Genomic DNA, 24,110 nt, shown 5'->3' on the forward strand with positions numbered 1-24,110 from the left:
GGCTAGATCAGAACTTGAGCCTGCATTGGCCTGGGCCTGACACAATATAGAAAAACATAACTGGAAACCAGAGGAGATTGGTTATGCATAGAATAAACTTTTTTTATATATAGTTGTTCTCTGTGGTACAAATTACTTTGCTTAACTATTTTGTCTCCACACCAAGTGTACTGATAGCACCGCCATCAATAGAGTTTGCTAATGAAAGGAGGGAACTTAAGCCTACTTGTTGATGATCATGGCGTTCAGTAGGGAACTATGAAGTGAAGTAGCAGTGAAAGATAAAATCCATGTGGCAAAAGATATCAAGGCTCTGTATGGTTACCTTGAATCAGAGATGCAGTTTTCCCAATACCTGGAGATAGTACATTGCAGTTTTAGTAGCACCCTATGTCGTTTGGGAGCAATGATCCCGAAAAAAATATTGCATTAGGTTGGAATTGGCAATCCCAACACCATTAACAAAAGAATACTTTTGACAGTTTCAAACACCATATTTTGAGAACACGCGGAAACAATGTCTCTATTGAAATGCAAGACTCAAAAAGACTCTAAAAGAGGATAGGTTCACAATCTTTTATTGTAGACAACACTTCCAAAAGTGCAAGATTTTGTCAAAAAATTACACCATATTCATGGTCATAACATAGAGCACAAATCTTCCGCTCATTCCTCCATGTTCAAGGCCAGCACATATCCGGATTCCCTCATATTTTGCACCAACCATCTCAACATGATGTAGACGTGAATGGATAGAGGATGAGTCTTGCCGCCAGAGCCAAAAGCATGGGCCCTGCGCTCAACCTCAATCATGCTACGCCCTAATGGTTTCTTTACTCTGCCTTCCCTCATCACCCTCCTCACTTTTGCAAGATCCTCCCATCTTTCACCAGCAGCATAGATATTTGCTAAAAAGAACCGGCATCTTTGACATCGAGGACAAACAGGTGCTTTGCTGCTGCTAGATCTACGCTATTATGTATTCTACGTGCACCAAGCAAGGCTCCCCACAGTTCACGCTCTGGCTCAAATGGCATGCTTCTGATAAAGCTCATGGCCTCTTCAAGTTTCCCAGCTCAGCCGAGTATATCTACCATACACGTGTAATGCTCCTCGGTAGGTAGAATCCCGAAGTTGTGATGCATGCTATGGAATTACTGCTATTCTTTCTCCAAGTACCCTGCAAGACTACATGCAGATAGCACATACACAAATGTGATCCTGTCTGGACCCACACCCGTTTCAAGCATCCGAGAACATCTCCAGAGCATCCACCACGCACCCGTGCAAGCCATAACTGCCAATGATTGAGTTCCATAACACAACATTCCTCTCCAGTATCATATCAAACACTCGCCGAGCAACTTGAAGGCGGCCACACTTGGAATACATCCTGACCAATGCACTACCCAAGACTATGTCCACCTCCATGGCTCCATTTGACTCTCAATCACGTGAGTGAATCCACAACCCCTGCTGCAGTGCTGCCAATTGACCACAAGCAAGAAGGATGGACACCAAGGTAACTGAGTCAGGTTTTTGGTCCAACTCCAGCATTCTGTGAAACATTATCAAAGACTTCCCCACAATCATTTTGAGTGTAGCCCACAGTTATGGAGTTCCAACTGATTATCTCTCACAAGAATCTTATCAAACACTTTCTGAGCCGCTTTGATCTCACCGCACCTAGCATTTGCTGCAATAAGGCTGTTGCTGATAAAAACATTATCCTCCATCCCAGCTTTCAAAATATTACCATGGATCTCTTTGGCTCTTCTGCTATCATCCATTGCAGCACGTACAAAAGGAAAATGTATATACATTTGGCTTAAAACATCTCGGAATCTGCTCAAACACTCTGACAGCTTCCTCATAAGGACCCATCATAGCATAACCCTGGATCATAACATTCCACAGAAGAACATCCCTCTCTTTCACACATTTGAAGATCAGTCGACTATCATCCATACTAGATCCACTTTGCGGCACGCGGTGGTTCTGCTTCAGTGCATGAACTGCCTTCAACTGCTGAATATCCCTACAACTTTGTAACTGACGCATGCACTCAAAGGAGGTCATACAATGGGATACACTCCTGTCATAAAAAACCCTACCCAAAAATCTCAGATAAGCACATCTAACTTCAACAATAGGCTGAAATGAATTCCCAGAAAGCAACATACTTTAAAGAAAGAAAATCTACTGCAGCCAGCCTTCACCAGAAACAGATTCATTTGAATTTATTGTGCAAAAAAAAACTTATGTACAATTTTGTTTATTTGTTTCTGTACGTTTAATAATGGCTGGACTTCTATATGCTTAAATTAGCTAACTATGCAGTCACCCAGGCCATTCTGAACATCATCAGATGAACCATCTCCATTTGTGAAATTCATTCCATACTCCACAATTTCCAGATTATCCTCATCTTCACCACCATTGTGCTGCCTCTCCGCATTTGCACTTGATAAGATTTGCATTATCAAATTGGAGGAAAAGAAACGGGACCGACAAATCCTCCGGTCAGACTTCACCTGAACAGAAGGCAAGAACCATGTATCAGTCATCAACACCACAATAAAAATCTGATAACAAGCTTAACCACTAATGTTTTAAGAAATGAAAATACAAAAAGTATTGACATATAGGTCATCAACATTTTCACACCATAAGAACATTGGATTTCTCAAGCCCACGAACATCTAGGCATAAAGCAATAACAGAAACAAGGGAAGCAACATCACACAATTTTATAAACAGCCTGACAGATAACAGACCTCATCAATATTTGTAGGCAGCGGGACAGGCTCAGTTGCTTTTGGGGTCCACATTTTGATATTATTTTCGATTCCACTAGTAGCAAGCACAGTAGCATGAGGGTGAGGTTCAACACAGTTCACAACATGCTTATCTCCATCCATAACACGTAGAAGCTGACCATCTTTTTTCCTCCAGATGAAAATCCGTCCACAATCAGATCCACTAACAACATACTCACAGTTGGGACCAAAAAAGTTCACACCCTTCACAGTATCAGCATTCCGATGACCCTTGTAAACATGTGGTCCTTCTGATCCCTCACACACATCCTTAGATGAAGCAGAATGCGGATCGGAGCCCAATCCTGCTCCTTTGGGGAAGAGGTAGATCAGCTCATCATTATAGGAGATTAGCAGCTCGCTATGATCTGAGAAGGCCAGGCCTGTTATATCAATATCATCATTCCCTATCAGATGTCTAGGGCAAAAACAATCACTGGGTTGGATCTCATCAGTTGATCCCTCCCACTTGTACTTCCGGACATCATACAGCCGAGCATATACATCTAACCCACCAATTGCAAAAAGATTAGGATTTCTTGGATCTATGGCAATTGCATTCAGTTGAACAATTGGCTTATATGTTGACCTTCCATTAAAGCTTTTGCAGATGAAGAGCTTTGTGGCAGTGTGTGTTCTTAAATCAAACTGCAATAACGATCCTGTTAGAAGGATGAGAGCTATTACTAGCAGAACAAAAAAATCAGGAACCTACTCACATGTTGAACAAGTCCATCTTCACCACAGGTGTAGAAGATGTGAGGACTGCCAGGTTCAATAGCCAGCTTATGAGCACGACCCCGATGCCTGCTCAGCTTTACAGTATCAACCTGGCCGCCTTCTCTTATCTGAGCATGCCTCACCTAGTTGAAAATAATGACATGTTTTTACGTTTCTATTGATTCGAATGGAAGAGATAGCCACAAAGAGGGCCGTATTTGGACAGCTTTTAGTGCTAGCAATAATAACAACAGTAAAGATGGGAACCTGTCCATCTGCAGCACAGGTTACAATACTAAGATCATCCGTAAATGGCATTATCTTAGCTTGGAAAACATTGTTAGAGTGACCAGAATGGAAAGACAAATTGACATTCTGTGCATCCCAATCCCAGAGTACAACCAATCTGTCATCTGATCCCGAAACAAGGATGTCTCCAGCTGCATTGAAGCTGACTGTGTTTACACAACCTCTGTGCTTATCAAGGTTGGCATGAACATCAAGCCGCCGAACAAGATCCTAAACAAAGATACCAATGCCGAAAATCTGAGAGCATTTAAAAATCCAAGACAAATAAGACAAGATATCAATTACCAGATTTCAATTTCTAGCCAGAACTTTTGAGAAACTTTCATGAGCCATAACTCACAAAAAGCTTAGTTCAAACCACTTTTTTTTCTACCATGTAAACAAGATTTAACATGCGAAGAGAAAGACCATAACTAAATCTACAATTGGACATGAAAAAAGACCGACAAAATATCAGCAGGGAATTCTTGCTTTGGCCTCACTGTAACAGCAAACATGGACCCACTTGAGTAAGATTTTGTTCAAAGGAGGACCCATTTCCCCTTTTCAACACTAGACCAAGCTAGCCACTACCATGGATCCAGACCACATGAATCATGTGAGATCTCATGGACTCAATCAAATCCATCAGGCAAAAAGAGAACACCAAGCTTGTACCCCCAACCTGAAACTCGATAGCCAGATTGAGCAGTCTTCAGGTATTCCCTGGAAGGGACCAGTCAAAAGAGCTAATCGCGCCTAGGCGCTAGCCCCCCAAAAGGCCTAGGGGGGACTAGTGTGCCAAGTCGAGACCAAAAAAGGAAAAAATTAGTAAAATTGAAAAATTACAAAATTCTTAAAAATAATAAAAAATACATATTTAACACAAGTTGTGAAGTTAAATAACTGGAACTTGAAAATAATTCATGAACGAAACTAAACAATTAGAACAAAATTACATTTCTAACATTCAAATCCATGGAAACAAATTTTGTTTAGCTTTTCGGTATAGAGACCTACAAAAGAATAAGACTATTTAAAATAAAATATAAAAAACCATAAAAAAAGGAAAAATACTGAAAACCTTAAATATTTCAAAATACACAATCAAAACATAATTATAATGTATTAAATGTAATAAAAAACAAGTGTAAAATACTAACCTTCGTATCCCTGCCTAAGTACTTGCCTAGGCACCTAGGTGATAGGCTTGTGCCTAGGTAGCCTAGGCGGGATTTTGACTACATAAGTCAGCGAGAACATTATCTATAGGTAGGAATGTGGACTATAAAAAACAGAAATGATTGATGGATCCAGTATTCTTCCCAAGAACAAATCAACTTGATAGGGAGAAGCAGCGTGATGAATAAAGAATGAACAAGTAGAAGTTGGTGATTAGAAATTTAGACCTGATAAACATGTACAATATACCTGTTTAGATGACACATTTGAAAAAATGATTTAGCACTAAATATTTTTGGAACCAATTTATTGAAAAAAAATAAAACTCATTTTAGGTATCTGAATCAGGAACTTGTGTTTGGATGACAATTTGCTTATTTTATGCATTTTAGTAGTAAATAATCTCTCTCTCTCTCTCTCTCTCTCTCTCTCTCTCTCTCTCTCTCTCTCTCTCTCTCTCTCTCTCTCTCTCTCTCTCTCTCTCTCTCTCTCTCTCAAAACATCGACAACCATCCACCATTAACAGAAACTCCGTAAATTTTAAGGGGGTTTCCAAAAAAAAGAGATTTGGATCCAGGTTGGATCCGATCGGATCCAACCCGGATCTAGGTGGAATGTCGACATACCAGTCGACATTCCACCCACCCCGCCCCGCCAAATCCCTTATGTCTCTCTCTCCTCGACTCGCTTCCCCCCCCCCGATTCACCCCCGCCTCTCTCTTTCCCCCCGGACTCCCACGTCGGAAAACTGACCTGACGCCCCAACACAACTCCCTCACTGGAATCTTCACGTTGACTCTCTCTTATCCGATCGTCGAGACCACCAAGCTGGAATCTCCCTCTGTCGTTAAGTTCTCTCTCTCTCCCTCTCCCCTTGTGAACGATGAGAGGGAGTTACCGTCCTTTCTTCCCCCTCTCTCTGTCCTCCACCCTAGCGACACCCATCTTGGCTCCATCTTCCTCTCTGTTGGGAATTGGTCGGAGGCCACCCGTAGAGGAGCCACCACAGTGACCCCTATCCACCGACGAGCAGAGGCCGCTAACAACCTCAGTCGGGTGCCTCCACCACCGTGACAGCCCAATTGGGTGTCCTACCATCACCGTGAAACCCCCGTCGGGACTCCCTTCCAATAGTCAGCGCAGACAGACGGCAGGAGAGGGTTGCGCCCCTCCTCCCGTTTCCCCTATCCCCTTCATTTTTATGGTCAGATGAGAGAGGAGGACAAGATGCCCCTCTAATTCTTTTTCTGCCTTGCTTTCGGCCAAACGGGAGAGGCAGGCAGGAAGCCCCTTCAATTTCTCCTTCTTCGATTTTCCCGGCAAATTAGAGGGCACCCGACCCTCTGCTCCTTCTCACTTTGTTTTCAGCAGGACTGAGGCACCCACCGGTGCCGCCTTCCCTTCCATTTTGGTCGAAGGCAGGCTCCCCCTGCGCCCACCCCTTGGTATGTTTGTGGTCGTCGGAGCAGCCACCTCTACCTGACCCTAGATTGGTCGCGGCGGGCACTGCCTTTGAAAGTGGCCAGGCCAGTCTCCCCCTTTCCCATGCTCTGCCAGAACGCCCTCTCACCCTTTTTTTCATGTTGAAGAACTGAGCCAGACTCAGTCTTATCCTGGGTCGAGTGCGGCTCGACCTGACCACTGAGCCCTCACCCCCCCCCCCCCCCTCTTACTTGTACCCAAGTAGAGGCAACAACTATTGATATTGTTGCCTTGAGTCGAGCCAAACCAAGCTGAGCTCGGCTCCTGATTCGGTCCAGCTCCCCCAAGCCGGATCGGGTGTGTCAAGTTTGACTCGGTTCCACCAAGCCAGCTTAGTCTGGTCCTGTCCCGCTCCTTCAGTTCTCCTTGGCTCAACTCGGCTAGCCGTCGAGACTGGCTCAACCTCTACCAAGCCCGGTTCAATTCGATCAGTTCAAACTGGGTTCAAGTTTGATCTCTACGAAGCAATCGTTGCTTTGTTTGATAAAGGTTTTAACATAATTCTTTATGCAGAATGATAAAATCCTTTTCTTTAGCACTCCACATCAGCACAACAGACAAGACACGCTTACCGAGGCACAAGCCTTTAAGAACCTATACTCGAAATCGCTAGAGATCTAGACCATCTTCGATGTAGGAGAAAGTTGCATACGAGAATAATGTCAGGATACCTCTCTCTCTCTCTCTCTCTCTCTCTCTCTCTATATATATATATATATATATATATATATATATATATATATATATATATATATATGTTTTTATTTTTAATTCAAGGACGTAGTTTTTGTAATCAACCGGAAGTGCACAATTACAATGCCAATGAGAGGCTACACAAGTGCACAAAAAAGAGTCTCTAATGGACCAACAACAATCTCACAAAAGAGACAACAAAATATGAATTCACAATAGAGTAAAAGACACAAAGCCCACAAGAATAAAAGTGATGGTATTTACTCACAATATGCTTTAGAAAAAGCATGATTTTACATATGGGGTGAGGCTCTATTTATAGAGCCTCACAAAGCATCAAGGGAGGCGGTCCAACAGTCGTTGGATTGCCTCCAACGGTCATATTTATGACCGTTGGAGTGCAGTCCAACGATTAGTTGGATTGATACTCCAACAGTAAAAAAAGACTTACATTTAAAAGCATAAAAATAAAAAAATAAAAACAAAAAAAAGGTATTTCAGTCCTTAATGGACTGCACTAAAAATACATAAAAAGAAATGTCTAAAATACCCCTGATCTATACTTTTAACACTCCCCCTCATGCTTACGGTGAAATCATCAAAAGTTTGCTAAGAAGATACAAAAAATCTTGGAAGAGAAAGAGCTTTGGTGAAAAAGTCTGCAATCTGAAACTTGGATTGAACATAGGGCAAAGTAATCGTGCCCTTCAAATATTTTTCGCGAACATAGTAACAATCCATCTCAATAGGTTTTGTTCGCTCATGAAATGTGTGATTGCTAGCTATATATGTCACTTTTGTTATCGCATCATAATTTTGAAGGATCTGAAACATCAACACCCATGTCTGAAAATAGTGCTCTCATCCACACGACCTCGGTGGTTGTTGTAGCCATCGCTCAGTACTCAACTTCTGTACAAGATAAGGATACTTTCTATTGTTTTTTATATCGCCAAGAGATGAGAGAATCACCTACAAACACACAAAAACTAGTGGTTTAGTGACGGTTATTGGGATCTCCTCCCCAGTTAGAATCAGTATAAGCAATAAGATTTAAAGATGATGAAGAGAATAAGAATAACCCTTTAGATATAATTTTCTTAATGTATCAAACTATTCTCAATATTGCACTTATGTGAACCGACATGAGCGCATGTTGAAATTGACTTGCATTGCGTACTGCATGCACAATGTCTAGTCTGGTAATAAATAGATACAATAATGATCTGGTAAGTTGTCTATAAGGAGTTGGATCATCCGATAGCACTCCGTCTTCAACTCTCATTTTTGCATTTATCACTTCAGAAGTATCAGAATACTTTATGTCAGTGATTCCCGAACGCACAACAATATCAGTTGCAAACTTGATTTGAGACAAAATGTACCCTCTTGGTAAGTAGGCTACTTCAAAATCAAGGTCAGTTATATAAAAAAAATTAAGCATAATTTTATTTCTTCAATTCCCTTCTGATCATTCCTATTGATGATCATATTAGCAACATACAAAAGGAGAATAATAAATGAGGTACATATAGATCTTACAAAAAGGGCAGTGTCAGTGTAACAAGATTTAGAACCAAAGTTCAAAATAGTACCACTAAACCGATCATACCATGCTTTAGGAATTTGTTTAAGCTCATATAAAGACTTTTGAAGACGAAGAACCATATCATTTTCAATAGTCAAACCAAGGGTAGGATCCATGTACACTTCTTCATTTAAATTTTCATTTAAGAATACATTCTTAGCGTCTAACTGATATATAGGTCATTTTCTAATGGATGCTATTTCAACTAGAACCCTAACTGTGGTCATACGGGCTACTAGGGCAAATGTTTTCTCATAATTTATTCCATATTCTTGAGAGTATCTTTTTACAACTAATCTTGCTTTATATCTTACTAGGGACCCATCACTTTTTGTTTTGATTTTAAAGACTCATCTACACCCTATAGTCTTCTTTTCCTTGGGAAGATGTGCCTAGTGTAATGCATTTAATTCTATTTTCATAGCTTCAACCCACTCTTTTATGTTTTGAGCTTCATTGTATTTAGATGGTTCATGATATGAATGAATAGCTAGAAAACAAGTCCTATAGTTTGGAGAAAAGGATTTATAAGAGACAAAGGAGGCCTATGTATTCATTAAGATCTTCTAACTCTAGTTTCTTCAATATTTGTTGATTGATTATATCTTTCAAAAGCACATGGATGCTCTTCATTATCTCGTCTAAAGTATTATAAGAGATTATGAGATGGTTACCAATGTCATTATCATCAATAATTTAATTATTTGAATCACGTAACAAATCAAATAAAAAGGCATACTCGGATTCTTCCTTAGGTTTTTCAAAATCAAATCTATTTTCATTTTCAAGAAAAGTAACATTTCTAGAAACATAAAATTTATCATTATTTTGATCATAACATCGATAGCGTTTTTTTTTTTTGCATATCCAAGAAAAACACATTTTATAGATCTAGGAGAGAGTTTGTTATATTTTTCAAGAAGCAGAAAACATTTACATCCAAATACCCTTAGCCTTTTCATGTTGGAGAATTTTTAAAAAGTTTTTTAATAGGAGATTTGTTTTCCAATATTTGAGAAGGCATTTTATTTATTAGATATACTGCGGTGAGGGCGGCTTCGACCCAAAAAAAAAATTGGAACTTCTTTTGAAACACGTAGTCATAGTAGTTTCAATAATGTGACGATGCTTTCTTTCAAAAATATCATTTTGTCGAGGGGTCCTAAGACAAGATCGTTGGTGTACAATACAATGAGTTTTTAAATATGATTGAAATTCATTTGAAAGAAACTCTCCCCCTGAGTGAGAGCGAAAGACTTTAATATTTGTTTCAAATTGATTTTTAACAAGATTATGAAAATTTTTAAAACACGAAAAGACTTCGGATTTGAGTTTGAGGAAGTAAATCCAAGTATGTCTACTAAAATCATTTATGAATGCAAGATAATATGAATATCTAACTTTTGACATAATGGGAGCAGGACCTTATACATCTGAATGCATTAATTCAAAATTTTCATTAGACAAGAAAGTTCTAGATCCAAAAGGGGTCATTTGCATTTTTTCCAGTATACAATCTTCATATACAAAATCTTTATTCTTACAAAAAAAAATTCAAAAATGAAAAATGAGATAATTTGGATATACTTGAGTGTCCTAATCTTTTATGCCAAAGATCCAAATTAATGTCTTTGACATGATTACAAAAGAAGTTTCTGGGTGAACATAAGGAATCCATATAGTAGCCCAATTAGCTTCCCTGACTGGAGACCCTGCACCCAACAAACCTTAGATGAGAACATGACTTTACACCCACAATCAAAAATTTGAAAAAATGAAAACAAAATTTTTAAGTCTAATTTTGGAATAACCCTCACATTTGGAACAAAAAAGTTTCTTGAAATATTGTTGAGGTTTCCTATACTTTTGACTTTTAAAGAAGTACCATCAACGGTTGATACACATGAAAAGTATGAATTAGTGCAATTGGATAATAAATACTCATTATAAGTCATGTGAAAAGAACTCCCAAATCCAAAATCGAAGAAGACTTACCCAGAGAAGAAGATGAGGAAATGGCGGCACCGTGTAACGCCCCAAAATTTTAACCCAAATTTAAGAGGAATTTTTTTTTTTAACAGCGAAAACAAGTAATATTATGGGGTTAAACATTCTGGAACATTACAGTGGAGAGAAAACCAAAACGTTTATTTCATTTCGCTATCAATGAATAATGATATCAGAGTTTTAAAAACATAAAAGGAACTCAAACTATCCCTGGAACAATAAATCCAAAAATCTCGATCTGATGCCTCATCCCGCAGCCGCTCATAAACCCTATTCTTTACCTATAAAATAGTAAATTGATTGGAATTAGACTACAACTGTCTAAGTAGGACTTACTGTAATTTTTTCTTGCAGGTATATCATGTATCAAGTATGTGATATAGGTGTCGTGTGTGATTTTCAGCCTATACAGAAGCACATAATAAAGACTATGCAACAACAATGACAGACATATATCTAAGCAGGTAAGTAGATTATGCAACAGTTATAATTAAGCAAGTAAAGCATTTTATGCGACCACAACAATTAAGTAAGGTATTAAGCAATTAAAGCATATTCTGCAACAACAATAACAATAACATGCATAACATCCATGTAACATCCACAACATGAATTCAATTATCTCATATCTACATATTTCAGGATTTCGTTTTATCACAAGCTCAAAATATAAAACATGCTGAAAGAGTACGAAAATGTCTCTCTAATATCTTCAGTCACTGTGATACCTAACTCTTCTAAATAGTGTTTATATTATCTTATCCCGCGGGTACACACGAGTCAAGGCAACCATCACAGAAAAGAACATTCGGGGGTATATTATTCAAGGGTATTTTATTAACCCGAACATTCTAACTGAGACTGAAATCCCAAGAGAGCGGCCAGTGATCGAGAGAACCTCCCAAAGGCCAAAGCCAAAACAGGATGCATCCCTAACTTCTGCAGAAGAACAAAGATCTACCACCTAGGACATATTGGTAGTCTGGGGACCAACGAGTCACTTTAGCTCGAAACAGTTAAACACATGTTCTCGGAGTTTTGTACCACCTACCCTCTCCAAAATAAGCCCGAATCTGAGTAGGTTAATCTTTTCATTTATTTAAATTACCAAAAGTACAGGGGCATTTCCCCAAACTATTTTCTACTATCATAGTAGTAGGTCCTCAACCTTAGTCATTTTACCAAGGTACACATCACATATTTTTTGTCTTTATTGCACAAACTCACTTAGAGTGCTCCAGTGCCTTTAAACCAGTCAAGCACACCAGCCCCGGTACCTTTAAACCAGTCAGGCCACAAAATTTAAATTTAAGTTTTTCATCAGTATTATGGTTATTAACGAGAGTGCTTCGGTACCTTTTAAACTGTCAAGCATCGATGCCTCGGTACCTTTAAACCAGTCGGGCAACAATATACGTGTGTGTTATAACCCATGTGTACACACTTTATAATTTGCATCTTTAAATTTTATATGGTAAAATGCCACATCATAGCATTAGTCTTTAAGCTTTCAACATCCCAACACAGGGTGACGTGTACTGGAAGTTCTTATCAAGCAACCAAAACCCATTTGTTTCCATGAGAGACTATGCAGTGCAATTTAGGAGGTTTTGTGGCCTAGTTGTATATACCTTCCTCCGTACCCACACGCATTTAGACTTTCCAGAAATTTTACAACTTATCTGATATTTGAGCATGTCAGAAAATATGTAGTCTACTAGGCTATTGAACCTCATAATATGCACAAATTATCATGTATTGGGACATTTGAGATCTTTCAAGTTAATAGGCATTTGAATATAAGGAAACTGTACAGCTTTGCTAGGCATGTGAGCATTTCAGCCATTTTCATTTAAATATCATTTTTTTTTGTTTATTCAATCGATAAACACCTGAACATCTTGTAAAGTAAATGTTTTAATATAATAAATTTTGCAGCTTAATTGGTAGAAATATCGCAGGCAGAATCAAATGTAGCTCTAGCTCAAGTCAGTATGAAAATGCAGAAACTGTAAGCATGCTGACATGTGCGACTATATGTTTAGAACCCATTAACAACTAGAGTTATTAAGATTTAATTAACCCAGTATATATATATATATATATATTGATTTTACATGAATTAAACTTTATGAAAGCAAATCATAGTGTCAGCAGCTTGCATTCTCATTTGCAGAAAAATAAAAGATGTGGTTTACGCGCTTAATCTAAATATCAATACACCCACCCACAACATCACTTATGTTAAATGACAATACTGCTGAAATAAATATTTCTCGGAAATTCACAGCATAAATAATCGCTATTTATAAAGTCTATCATAGAAAGTGAAAGTTGTAATTGACAGCACGTATGTTTGTTTGTTTGTTTTTTTCTTAAGCATCTTTCCCAACTACCTGTGATGCATACACGCATTGAACCAAATGGGACTGCACGTCCTATTTACCAACCAATGATATTGCATACAAAAGTTTCCTCGTTAAGCAATTGAATCCCAATATGTTCGTAATATTAACAGCAGGAACTCATAAAGAAAACAATCAATAGACACCAACTCATCCAGTCGCATGTTCAACATGTTCAACAAAATAACTTAATGTACACAACAGTTATCTAACTTTATTAACAGAGTAAAGAAAGGTGAGTGATAGAACAAATTTTAAATGGTACATCTAATAGTAACTTTTCATTCAAAAATATAAGTTTAGACAAGGAGAAATAGACATGCTTCGGTTCACAAACCTCACACCCAAATACACGGCAGGCTAAGCTCTCTTAACAGAAATCAAACTCCCTTGGCAAAGATCGAAAATAAACCCTTAACTGAAAATAAACCCTCTTTTTTTCAAAGCAGTAGGAACCCCCAAATCAGTCGATTTGGGTTTTCCGACAACCCACATATCCTTCTCTCATCCCCTTCATAAAAAAAATCTGAAACCCCCAAATCAAGGATTTGGGGTTTTCGGCGTTGGATTTACTGTGATCCCCAACTGTCACAAAACTCCCCCCTCCTGATTTGGGGATTTTTGATCTCTCCCACACACACCCCGAGCACGCGAGCTACCTACGGAGAAGAATAACAGTAACCTACTTTTCTTTTTCTTCGACGGTTGGTGGTTGTTGCTGCGAGTGGAATGGTCTGTCGGCCTCGACTTCACTGCAACCTGGAGAGAGGGCAGGGTCGGCTATCATGCAAGGTCGCCGGCAACATCGACCGGCGTCGGGCGATGGTCGAGGTTGTCGCACGCAGGGAGGCAGAGAGAAGAGAAAGAAATAGGGAGGCAGAGAGTGCAGGAGGAGAAGGAAGAGATGAGTGGGTGGGAGAGCGAGAGAAGAGGGAATTTGTAAGAGGGTGGCCTGCGAAATGGAAGGGTCGTTACCCCCACCCCGGTGGTTGCGCTACCCCTTTCCCCCAGCTCCTTTCGCTTGCTACGTTAGGGTTCAGAAATGAGCCCTAACGCAGTTTTATCGAGTATGGGTTTTGTTTTGTCTTTTTCTATTACTTAACACACAGGGTGTGCAAGGCGTGGATTGACCGGGTCCGTGACCCGTGATCCAGCCGCAGTTTGGATCTGTGACTCAACAATTGTTTGGGTCCGCAGGTTGGATCCATATGGGTCCAACTGTGGATCCAAATATATTTTATTGTTCTATTATTTATTATTTTATTTTACTTTCTAATACATGTGTATGATATTATATATATATGGACCCCCAATTGATATGGATCCTGGATCCAAAAAAATTCTCTTTATTACACGATAGAAACTATGGATCCAAATGATGTAATTTGGATCCAAACCTTCAGTAGATGAATATGGCTACAAAATAAACTATTATTGATTCTAATTAAGGTTTTTCTTAAGACTCGTTTTATAATTCATGGGTCCCAACAATTCTTCTAGGATCCAATATCAATTTTAACCTGGATATTGAGGATCCGCTATAGAAAATTCTTCACAAAAAGTCTAATTTAAACTTCGTTGATCCGCTTCATTCATCTTGGATCCAATATCAAATTTGATCCTTATAACGAGGATCCAATACCAGAGATACAAATCCATTTGACCTAACAATTATTAAATATTCATTTTGATGTTCGCGAATCGATATCTAAGATCCAAGTACGAATAAATAATTAAAATAATAAAATATTCTTGTATCACCTTAATGACTGAAAATCTAAGTTTATTTATCTGATAAAAATCACGGGTATTACACACCAGATGTAGAAGGAGTGGCTTTAAGAATATGTGAAACGGCCTCCGCTATTTGAGCAATTGTCAAATCATTCAAGTTGCCCCCTTTCTTGGATTCTTGAGGTTTTTCACTTACAGTGGCCACTTTTTTAAATTTGGAATAATCTTGTCTTATACGCCTCGGTTCCTTACAATGATGACAAATGATTTTGTCTTTGTATCCTCCTCTGTTATGTCCTTCCCCGTAGAATTTCCTCTTAAAGTGGAGTGGTTTATATGTTTTTACAAAAAAATTGGGTCTTGCCATGGCAAGGACCTTATCATTAGACTTGTGCACTTCAAGTCTTGTTTCCTCTTGGTAAATTTGAGCAAGAACCTCACATATAAAAGGAGTTGAGGTCCTATGAAGCAAAGAGGACCTAACTTGCTCAAATTTGGCCGGAGGCCATAAAAGAAAGAAAAAAGATTTTTTCTTTTTATTTGAAATCTTCTCGTTTTAATAGTCGAACCTTCCTATTTTGGTTCTAACATGACTAGTTCATCCCAAATAGGAGATAAAATACCGTAAAAGTCTCTTACACTTTTATCTTTTTGTTTTGCATTATGTACCTTATCTTGAAGATAATATAGCCTAGCCATGTCTTTTTAGATGAAGGTACTCTTTAAAAAGGTTCATGCATCACATGCCTTCTTAAACTTGATGATGTTGGTGGCGATGTTGAGCTCCATGGTATTCATAAACCATGAGAGAATTTGAAGATTTGTTAACGGTGGTTCTATAGTGGATCTGGTACTAAGAGGCTAAGACATGCTCGTGCTTGCGCTCAGGCAGGTCGTCTAGTACTTGGTACGGTTGGAACGTGTTCGTTGGTGAGACCGTTCTATTATTACATATTAGAAAAGAAAAGAAAAATCAATAACGTGTTACCTTTAAAAAAAATGGTATTTTTGTTTGGAAATCTGTCAGGCCATTACAACAAGAACATAATCCAAACTAAGAGAACTACCACCACCATTGATTGTAATAAAACGTGTGTGATATCAAACTTGTCTCCATTTCTGACCATAATTTTTTCAGATCCATGGTATTTATATAGTGTTTCAAGTTTACCTAGGTTGAATGTAATGTGGGATAATGCACCAATATCTAGGAACCATGACCGATCATGTCCATCTTAATTTTCCATCGCTACTAAAGCTTGAGGGACATCATCCAACTAGAAAGCTTGATTAAATCTATACCAACAATTAATTCTACTTTGATTAGGTTTGTTCCATATATGGCAAATTACCCCTTTTTTCTTTGTTCTAGCTAGATTGATTTTGACCAAGGTTTCCAGACTAAGAAGTGGAAGCGGGAAATGATACGGGAAGAAGCAAGAAGCGATGCATTTTAAAATGTATAGGAAGCAGGAAGCGAGGAATAAAAAAATTTTATAATAATTGAATGTAAATCAAAATGAAACACAAATAAAAACTAAAATAAAAGTGAATAATATTAAATTTCATGATTTTTTAGTGTAAGAATTAAATTTTTAACAAAATCTAAAAATGATTACCAATTTAGAGAAATCACATGGAAGTGAGTGAAAAGAGTGAGAGAAACTCATAAAAAACATGAAAAGTTGAGTAAGAGAACATATAAGAAGAATAAATGAAGTGTGTTGAAAGCATAGAAGTGTGAGGTAATCGAGGTTCTCATCAAGTTTCAAAAGTAAGGAGTTTCGCGCTTCCGAAGCGAGCTTCCCACCTATCTAAGAAGTGGTAACTATGATTTTGACTCAAGCCTTGATTCTCAGTTTGGTACAAATTAGAGTCACCGAATTTAGATCCATTTATATTTTGCTCGTGATTATTCCTACTAACCGATCGACTAGCTTCAGTGACCTCACGGCCCATAGAATTGAATTATTGTTTTTTTACGTATATTTTATGGTTTTTATTTTAAGAGACTAACATCCTACCCATTACAATGACTTTCTGGTTTTATTTTGCAAACACATTGTATCAACAACAACAACTACGCCTTCATCCCAAAACAATTGGGGTCAGCGATATGAACCAAAAAAGAAATTCATTTTGGGTCTTCCACATGAATCCTTTTCCTCCAATCATTTCTATCCAATGCCATGTCCTCGGTGAGGTTCAAAGCATTCATATCCTTTCCTATCATCTCCATCCAAGTCTTCCTAGGCCTACCCCGACCTCTTTTAACTAATATATTTTCCCATTTCTCCAACCTTCTAACTGGAGCATCATTAGGCCTTCGCCGAATATGTCCAAACCACCGTAAACGATTCTCTCGCATCTTATTTTCAATGGGTGCAACACCTACCTTCTTACGTATCTCCTCGTTCCGAATCTTATCTTTTATTGTATTTCCACACATCCATCTAAGCATCCGCATCTCAGCTACACTCATTTTTTGAATATGATGTCTCTTGGCAGCCCAACATTCTGTACCATATAGTAAAGCGGGTCTAATAGTCGTCCTATAAAACTTTCCCTTCAACCGCAATGGCATTCTACGATCGCACAGCACTCCAGTTGCACTTTTCCATTTCATCCACCCAACCCTTATCCTATGATTTACATCTCCATCAATTTCCATTTCATCCACGCAAACACATTGTATATATACTTTTATGTGAGCATCACATGATCATGGTGATGATGGTCCCCATGCGTGTAGAACCTAGTTTGGATGTGAGGGTGCACATGAGCCGAGTTTGAGCTGAGCCTAGGCTGTTCAAACTTGGCTCACTTCAAAATGCTCATGTTCACCGAGCTCGAGTCGAGCCAAGCTTGACCGTTCTGAAAAGGTTTTTACTGGTAAAGGGTTTTGAAAAGGTAGGATTAGAAGTTTAGAACTCTAACCTATCCAAACAGTGCACAAATGACCCACCATTATGTCAGGCTGTGTATTTAGTTTATTATGACCCAGAAAAAAATACACATATTAAAAAACCCTAAATTATCACAAAGCAAAAAAGGTTTATAAGGCGTGAAATTTGAGCTCAGCGCCTTTTGAGGAAGAGAGTAACGCCCTACCCATTAAGGTAACAATGACTTTCTGGTTTTATTTTGCAAACATATTGTATATATACTTTTATTTTCTTACCTCAAAGGTAGCAGCAACATGAAAGTTGAGCACAATCTGGTGACTTTGTAAAACACCACCGCTTCATTGTATGAAGGGGTCGGTGGCTTTAACAATTATCACAAAGGCTTCATACCCAGACCCAATATTGTTTAACAACAAGAAAACTTTTTCTATGATTTTCGATTGGTTTGCCAATGGCAGCCAGCTTATCACGGATATTTTTGAAGTTTTTAACATATTCAATGACAGACAAATCCTTTTTGTGATAAAGTTGCAATTTATGAATCAGTAGAAATTCTTGTTTATGAGATTCATGCGTAAAAGAGGTAAGGAGAACATTCCATATCTCTTTTGTAGTCCAACCACTCGTGCAACAACCTATCAGACTTTCATCGAGACCATTCCTCTACCATATTAAGTTTGAATCATTGGTTCATTTGTTCTGACATAGGAAATTCACCATCAATAAACTCAATCATATTCTTGGCTTTATATGAGACCTAATAGTTGTGTTTTTCATAGAAGATTTAAATGATTAAATTTGATGGCAACAAAATTGACTACGTTAAGAGTAAATGGGTATGGGTACTTGGATGGAGTTTGAGTAGGGTTGTTGAAAGCACTAGAGATGGACACCATGGACAAATCAGAATACCAGGAGTAGCTTTGATATCATTAAAACAAATAGCAACTACAACAAAAAAGAGAAAATGCCAAAGATTTAATGAGGCACAATGCATCACACCTACGTTCATGATGAGACTCCACACCAGCAAATGGTGAGAGCAAGGAGAAAATTGCATTTCATGAGTGCTAAGAAGCAACCTACCAAAGCTTGTTCAACTTTAGAAGTCGAATATTGTGTATGGCCTTTGTTGCTGCTAAGCTCACTTGATTAACCTTCATCTTTCAATATATTAGGTTGTACTTGTCTCAACCACCTATACTATTTTGTGATAATATCTTGGCCCTTTTATGTTTCCATTAAACTAGTTTATTACTAAAGGATGAAACATGTCCAGATAGACCATCACTTTGTCATGGAAAAAGTTGCTCTTGGGAACCTTGTTAGAAATGTTTCATAATGGTGGCAGATATCCTCACAAAAGGACAAAGGCATTATAAATATGAATTTGAAAACTTGATAGTCAAAATTGGACTTTGGATTCACTCCAAGACCAATTTGAGGGAGCATGATAAAAATACAAAATGTAATTGAACTCAAAGATCCAGATCCAAGTTTTGTTCAACAATCATCAAATGGTATTGGTTCCAAATGGAGCATCCAGATACATTTAAAAGACTTCGATAAGATGTCAAGAGTTAGATATTGTAACGAGAGTAGCTTACCATATGTGTTTTTTTTAGGAAATTTCTGAGTGATTGGCTGATAAGAGATCTACTCTTTGTAAATTTCTCTCTTTATAAATATGTCTAACTCTCCCCATTTGTTGGTGGAGTCTATTCATCGTAGACGTAGGTGAGATGCACCAAATCAAATTAAACCTTTCACATTCTCTCTTTCTGTTGTGGGTGTTGTTTGTTTTTAGGAACCATGTCAATGATGTCAAAATGACTCCTAGCTCATGCCTCTTGATGAAAAATTTATAACATGATCCCCACACTTTACCATCCTCCATTGATACCACTATTTCAGCTTTTCTCTCTCTACACCAACCAATAATACACAAATCCACTCTAGAACTCGGAACTTCCTGTCTCCACTCCCTCATTTAACTGTTCTACAGGCTACCATTTGACACATTATGTCATTGGAAAAGTTCAAGGCATTTCCTATTCATAAGTTCTAAAAACCCAACTTGGCATATACAGTAAAATCTGCAAGCATTTAAGAAGAGGCTCCTTGGAGCTCCATATACTAGAACTGAGAGGCCCTTTAATAATGGTACTACATACCTCCATCCAACATGGATCTTTAAATATTTACAAGATCAATGTATAGTCTCTAGGGAATTGTCAACCAATCTACACTAGCAAGATATTCTCACAAGAGCATTCACATAATTCCTACAAGAATTTAAGGACTACTTTGCTTGCACTTTTACTAACACACAAAGCTCATGCTAAATTCACACTCAACTAAATGCTAAGGCTATAAAGCATTTGTTGTAATAAAGTGACATGACACTGCTCTCAGGCTAATTCAGGATGCCAAGGTTAAATAAGAAAGGGAAGCATTAAGCATAAAATATAAGTAATGAACCACATACAGTGGAGAAAACAAACAATAAATTCACCTCTATATGAACTTTTGTGGCCTCAATCAAACTATAGAAAGCAATGTTGTAGAATGTGTACTGTAACTCATATACAATGCTTAAAAATAATATCTTATTGTAATGTATCATAAAAAATCATATCTTTCTAATTAAAATTCAAAAGATAAAAATAAAAATCAAATAATTTTATAGTTCCAGAAATAAGGCTATTAACGAAAAAACAAAGCCACAATATCACGACAAAGAATAATCAACCACATAAAAAATTAAGTACTCGAAAATTAATGAAAAATGTAAATTATCCAACAATACCAATACTCTAAGTATCAAATCAAATAAAGCAAACTCATAAACCATGACATACAATTTTTCTTTTTTCTTGCTCAACTCCTCAATCATTTGGTGGCATTGTCATTTCACAGTCTCATGTAGGTATCTTGAATTGTAAGGAGCAACATTTTGGTGTATCTTGACTAAATGATGTTTTAGTCAATACACCCTCGTGGCAATAGTCTTCTTGTAAAAATTGCATTCAATTTTCAATCAATCCCCTTGCTTGGTTTGGGTTCCCCATTGTAGCCGTAGTTACACCATCTTGTAGATATAAGGAAAAGAGGACCTTTTTTTTACCTCAAAGCCTCAAAGAATGGATGAAAAATGGTATAAAATCATAAATCACTTTCCTTCACCTTAATGACCAGAAATCTACCCCTTATTAGCACCAAATCAGACCCTAAAGTGAATAACTCCGAATGCTCCAAAAATCCCAACCCCTAGAAACTCTAGATCTCACACCCAATGATGGAAAATTTGCTTCAGATTGCTTCAGGTGTGTTTGGGGGTCAAAACAAACCGTATAAGTGAAAAAGAAAAGGTTCGGCCAAGACTAACCAAACCTTTTAGAAAATCAAAAAAATGTTGTAAAAAATATTAAGCTCTGGCAGTATCAATATTGTGTGATACACTCCTAAAACTAGTTCCAAGCTATGTCACCTGGGTACGGGTGCGGGTACGGAGGGTACAACACGACAATTCTAAAACATGTGGGTATATATATATATATCACATAAATACAAAATAAATTCAAAGAATCAAATTCATTAATTAATTTAACATATTTATCACATAAATATTTTATAGAACTGAGATGGTGTGTCCAGGTAACCACCCGGTGAAATGGTGTGTCCCAGTATCATAGGTTCCAAGGCTGTCACATGTCATATTTGGCATGAAAAAAGTGTTGCATCATAAAGTATCTTTCACAACACTGATCAAAAGATAACTCCCTTAGCATGCAAATACATTCTGAAAGCAAATTTGGAATATGTTGCATTTATTGAATTCTTTATGCTCATTTTAGAATTTTGATACCACCACCATCGATGCTTAGACATAGATCATTTATATACTAAGATTTTCCAAGAAAACCCAAATTTTTTAAATTATCACGAGGTTTTGTCATCGAGATTTTCCTGAGAACAACTCTGTGACTATCCTAGTCGTGCCATCAAAACTGAACAATGATGAAGCAACTTTTTTGAAAGTAATGGCTAGAGTGTCACAATATACATAATGCAATATATATAGCATGACACTATTCAAGCGTATGACTAGGAAGATTCCAGTTATAACCAAGGCAAACTAATCATTAGCTTCATCAAGACAACTGCACTTGGACAACCACAAAAATGTTTAAGCACATGATTAATTTTAATCCAACCAATATTCAACTGTTGGTAGCATATCCCTGAACAAAACCTTGAAACTGTGATGCCTCCAAGTCCATTTGATCAATTAATATTGATAGTCATACTGAGCTGACCATTCTGTGGAATCCACTAAGTCACCTGCAAGTATAACGCCTTCCAGTGGCAATGAAGACTGCAGGAAAAATGTGAACCCATGTATCGTTGTATTGATCAACAGGCTTGTACAGCCAGAAATGTGATGCTACACAACATTCAAATTGTGGCTACCATTGTGCAAGATTAGTTGAAGAAGATATTGTCAAGAGCAAGTAGTATTAATTCCCCCTTCTTGCGGAAAGCACAAAATGGAAATTTTATATAAAAACAAGGGATACAAGAGCAAGCAAGACATTACCTCAATTGTGCACACGACACAAAAATTGAAAATTCTATTGCAGAAAGAACATGTCACACACATAGAAGCAAAGTGTGTTCACGTATTTCGGCCTTAATTTTATTGATCGAAAGCCAGCATAAAGACAAGAGAGCCAATTTTCATATAGAATGCCCAACGCCAAAGAAAACCCAACTGCCTATGAGAATCTATGGATCACATAGTTAGAAAGGTCAAGCAAGTGGAATGTGCATTCACATATTTTGACCTTAATTTCATCAATCTAAATGCAGTATAAACACAATAAAGGCAATTTTCGTATAGAATTCCAAAGGCAAAAGAAACCCAACTAAATCTACTGGTCACATAGCTAGAAAGGCCAGGAAAGTAGAATGTCACAGTCTCCAAAAGCCTGGATGAAGCAAGCATTCTAACAATATCAAGAACATTCATGTAACAACAGAGATCAGAGATTTAATGCTGATTGAGAACCAAGTCAGGGGAAAACTCTTAAGAAACCATAATTCTTCCTTTACATCACCTCAGTTACAATGTTTGATCAGATTGACCTCTGAAGCTCAAACTCATTCAGTATGCTTGTCAAAACCCTTGCTAAAGAAGCAAGAAGATTAAATTGGCTAACATCCTCAATTAGTGCTCCTTGGTAATTCAATGAGGGGACCAACTCTCTTGCAAGGAGAGGCAGGAAGTTTATGTTGCTGAATCATGAAGTTATAGCATTGAGGATTATCAAGAAGTTGACTAGTAATTTTCTTGTAGTCAAAGCCGAAGCTCGCAGAAAGCATCAACAAGAATATTTTTCTCACTATTTTGATAAGGACCCGCATGAAGAAAGGCGCAATGTTTCATCAAGGCAAACGAACTGACTTCTTATCAATAACAGAAGAAACCCAAATGAGCACAGCCAAGGCAAGCTAATAATTTTAATCTCCAATCCAACATCAGAGAAAATCAATCAACAGAATCACAGCCGCTTCGCTACTATCGAATCCCGATGAAAACTCAAACAAGTCGACACGGAACCGCGATGACCACGGTCATTTATCCGAAAGATTGCAAGGGGGACACTCAAAGGTCGAATACAATCACAGCCATGAAAAGGGACGACGCCTATGATTGACAAAACCCAAGATGGGCATAATGGTGGTGATAAAAAACATGATGGTATCAACAATGAAGTTAGCAGAAAGGAAGGAAACAAAAAAACAGAAGGGGACTACCATAAAAAGGGGGGAGAATACCTCTGAGCCAGCAATCCGATGAGCAAAGGCTCTAGGATAAACTTCACCCACCTGACGCTGCCATATCTCATCAATATCCCTCTTGGCTTTCTTCGAAATCGGCCTCATCGATTCCTTCTACACCCTTTTCCCTCTTCCCCAGCAAACAAATCACAAAAACGAATAGGAAATCGAATTAGTGTGCACTTTCCCCTTTTGCAGTTAACAACCAATAAACAAAAAGAATGAAACAACAAAGGAAAAAGCTTTATTCTCCTCTTTTTCTAAGAGAAAAGGGAAGAACCCACAATCCCAAACCTCAAAAACACTTAGAATCTTATGAGTTGTGAGAGAGACCAGATAGCCCCAATCGTTGAAGAAGTCTCTAATGCATGGGGACGATGCTTAAGGCAGCAAGACAGCACATGGCCCCCCTTCGTGGCCGTAGCCCGCATTCTAGAGATTG

The 24,110-nt window shown here is 37.9% G+C and overlaps 1 protein-coding gene across 3 annotated transcripts; it reads right to left on the reverse strand.

Moving 5' to 3' along the window:
• Positions 1–562: 562 nt before the first annotated feature.
• Positions 563–24,110, reverse strand: LOC149835801 (uncharacterized). Of its 3 annotated transcripts, none has more exons than XM_090008756.1 (6): positions 23,963–24,110; positions 23,666–23,798; positions 3,807–4,058; positions 3,539–3,682; positions 2,778–3,467; positions 563–2,534 (listed from the first exon to the last, which is right to left on the reverse strand). In XM_090008756.1, the coding sequence occupies exons 2-6, from the start codon at positions 23,771–23,773 to the stop codon at positions 2,325–2,327; spliced, it is 1,404 nt and encodes a 467-aa protein (XP_089864882.1). In that variant the 5' UTR covers positions 23,774–23,798; positions 23,963–24,110; the 3' UTR covers positions 563–2,324. The 3 variants fall into 3 exon arrangements, with proteins under 3 accessions (XP_089864882.1, XP_089864883.1, XP_089864884.1); XM_090008757.1 differs by having other exon boundaries at positions 24,002–24,107; XM_090008758.1 differs by lacking the exon at positions 3,807–4,058 and having other exon boundaries at positions 23,666–24,110.

Source organism: Nuphar pumila, chromosome 6 (assembly GCF_984573655.1).
Source record: "Nuphar pumila chromosome 6, dmNupPumi1.hap1.1, whole genome shotgun sequence".
NCBI classification, from domain to species: Eukaryota; Viridiplantae; Streptophyta; class Magnoliopsida; order Nymphaeales; family Nymphaeaceae; genus Nuphar; species Nuphar pumila.

Coding starts and splice junctions, on each gene's coding strand:
- LOC149835801 (XM_090008756.1), bottom strand. CDS start 23,773: ATGAGGCCGATTTCGAAGAAAGCCAAGAGGGATATTGATGAGATATGG. Junction 3,468..3,538: donor AAGATGGACTTGTTCAACAT/GTGAGTAGGTTC, acceptor TCGTTATTGCAG/TTTGATTTAAGAACACACAC. Junction 2,535..2,777: donor TGCCTACAAATATTGATGAG/GTCTGTTATCTG, acceptor CCTTCTGTTCAG/GTGAAGTCTGACCGGAGGAT.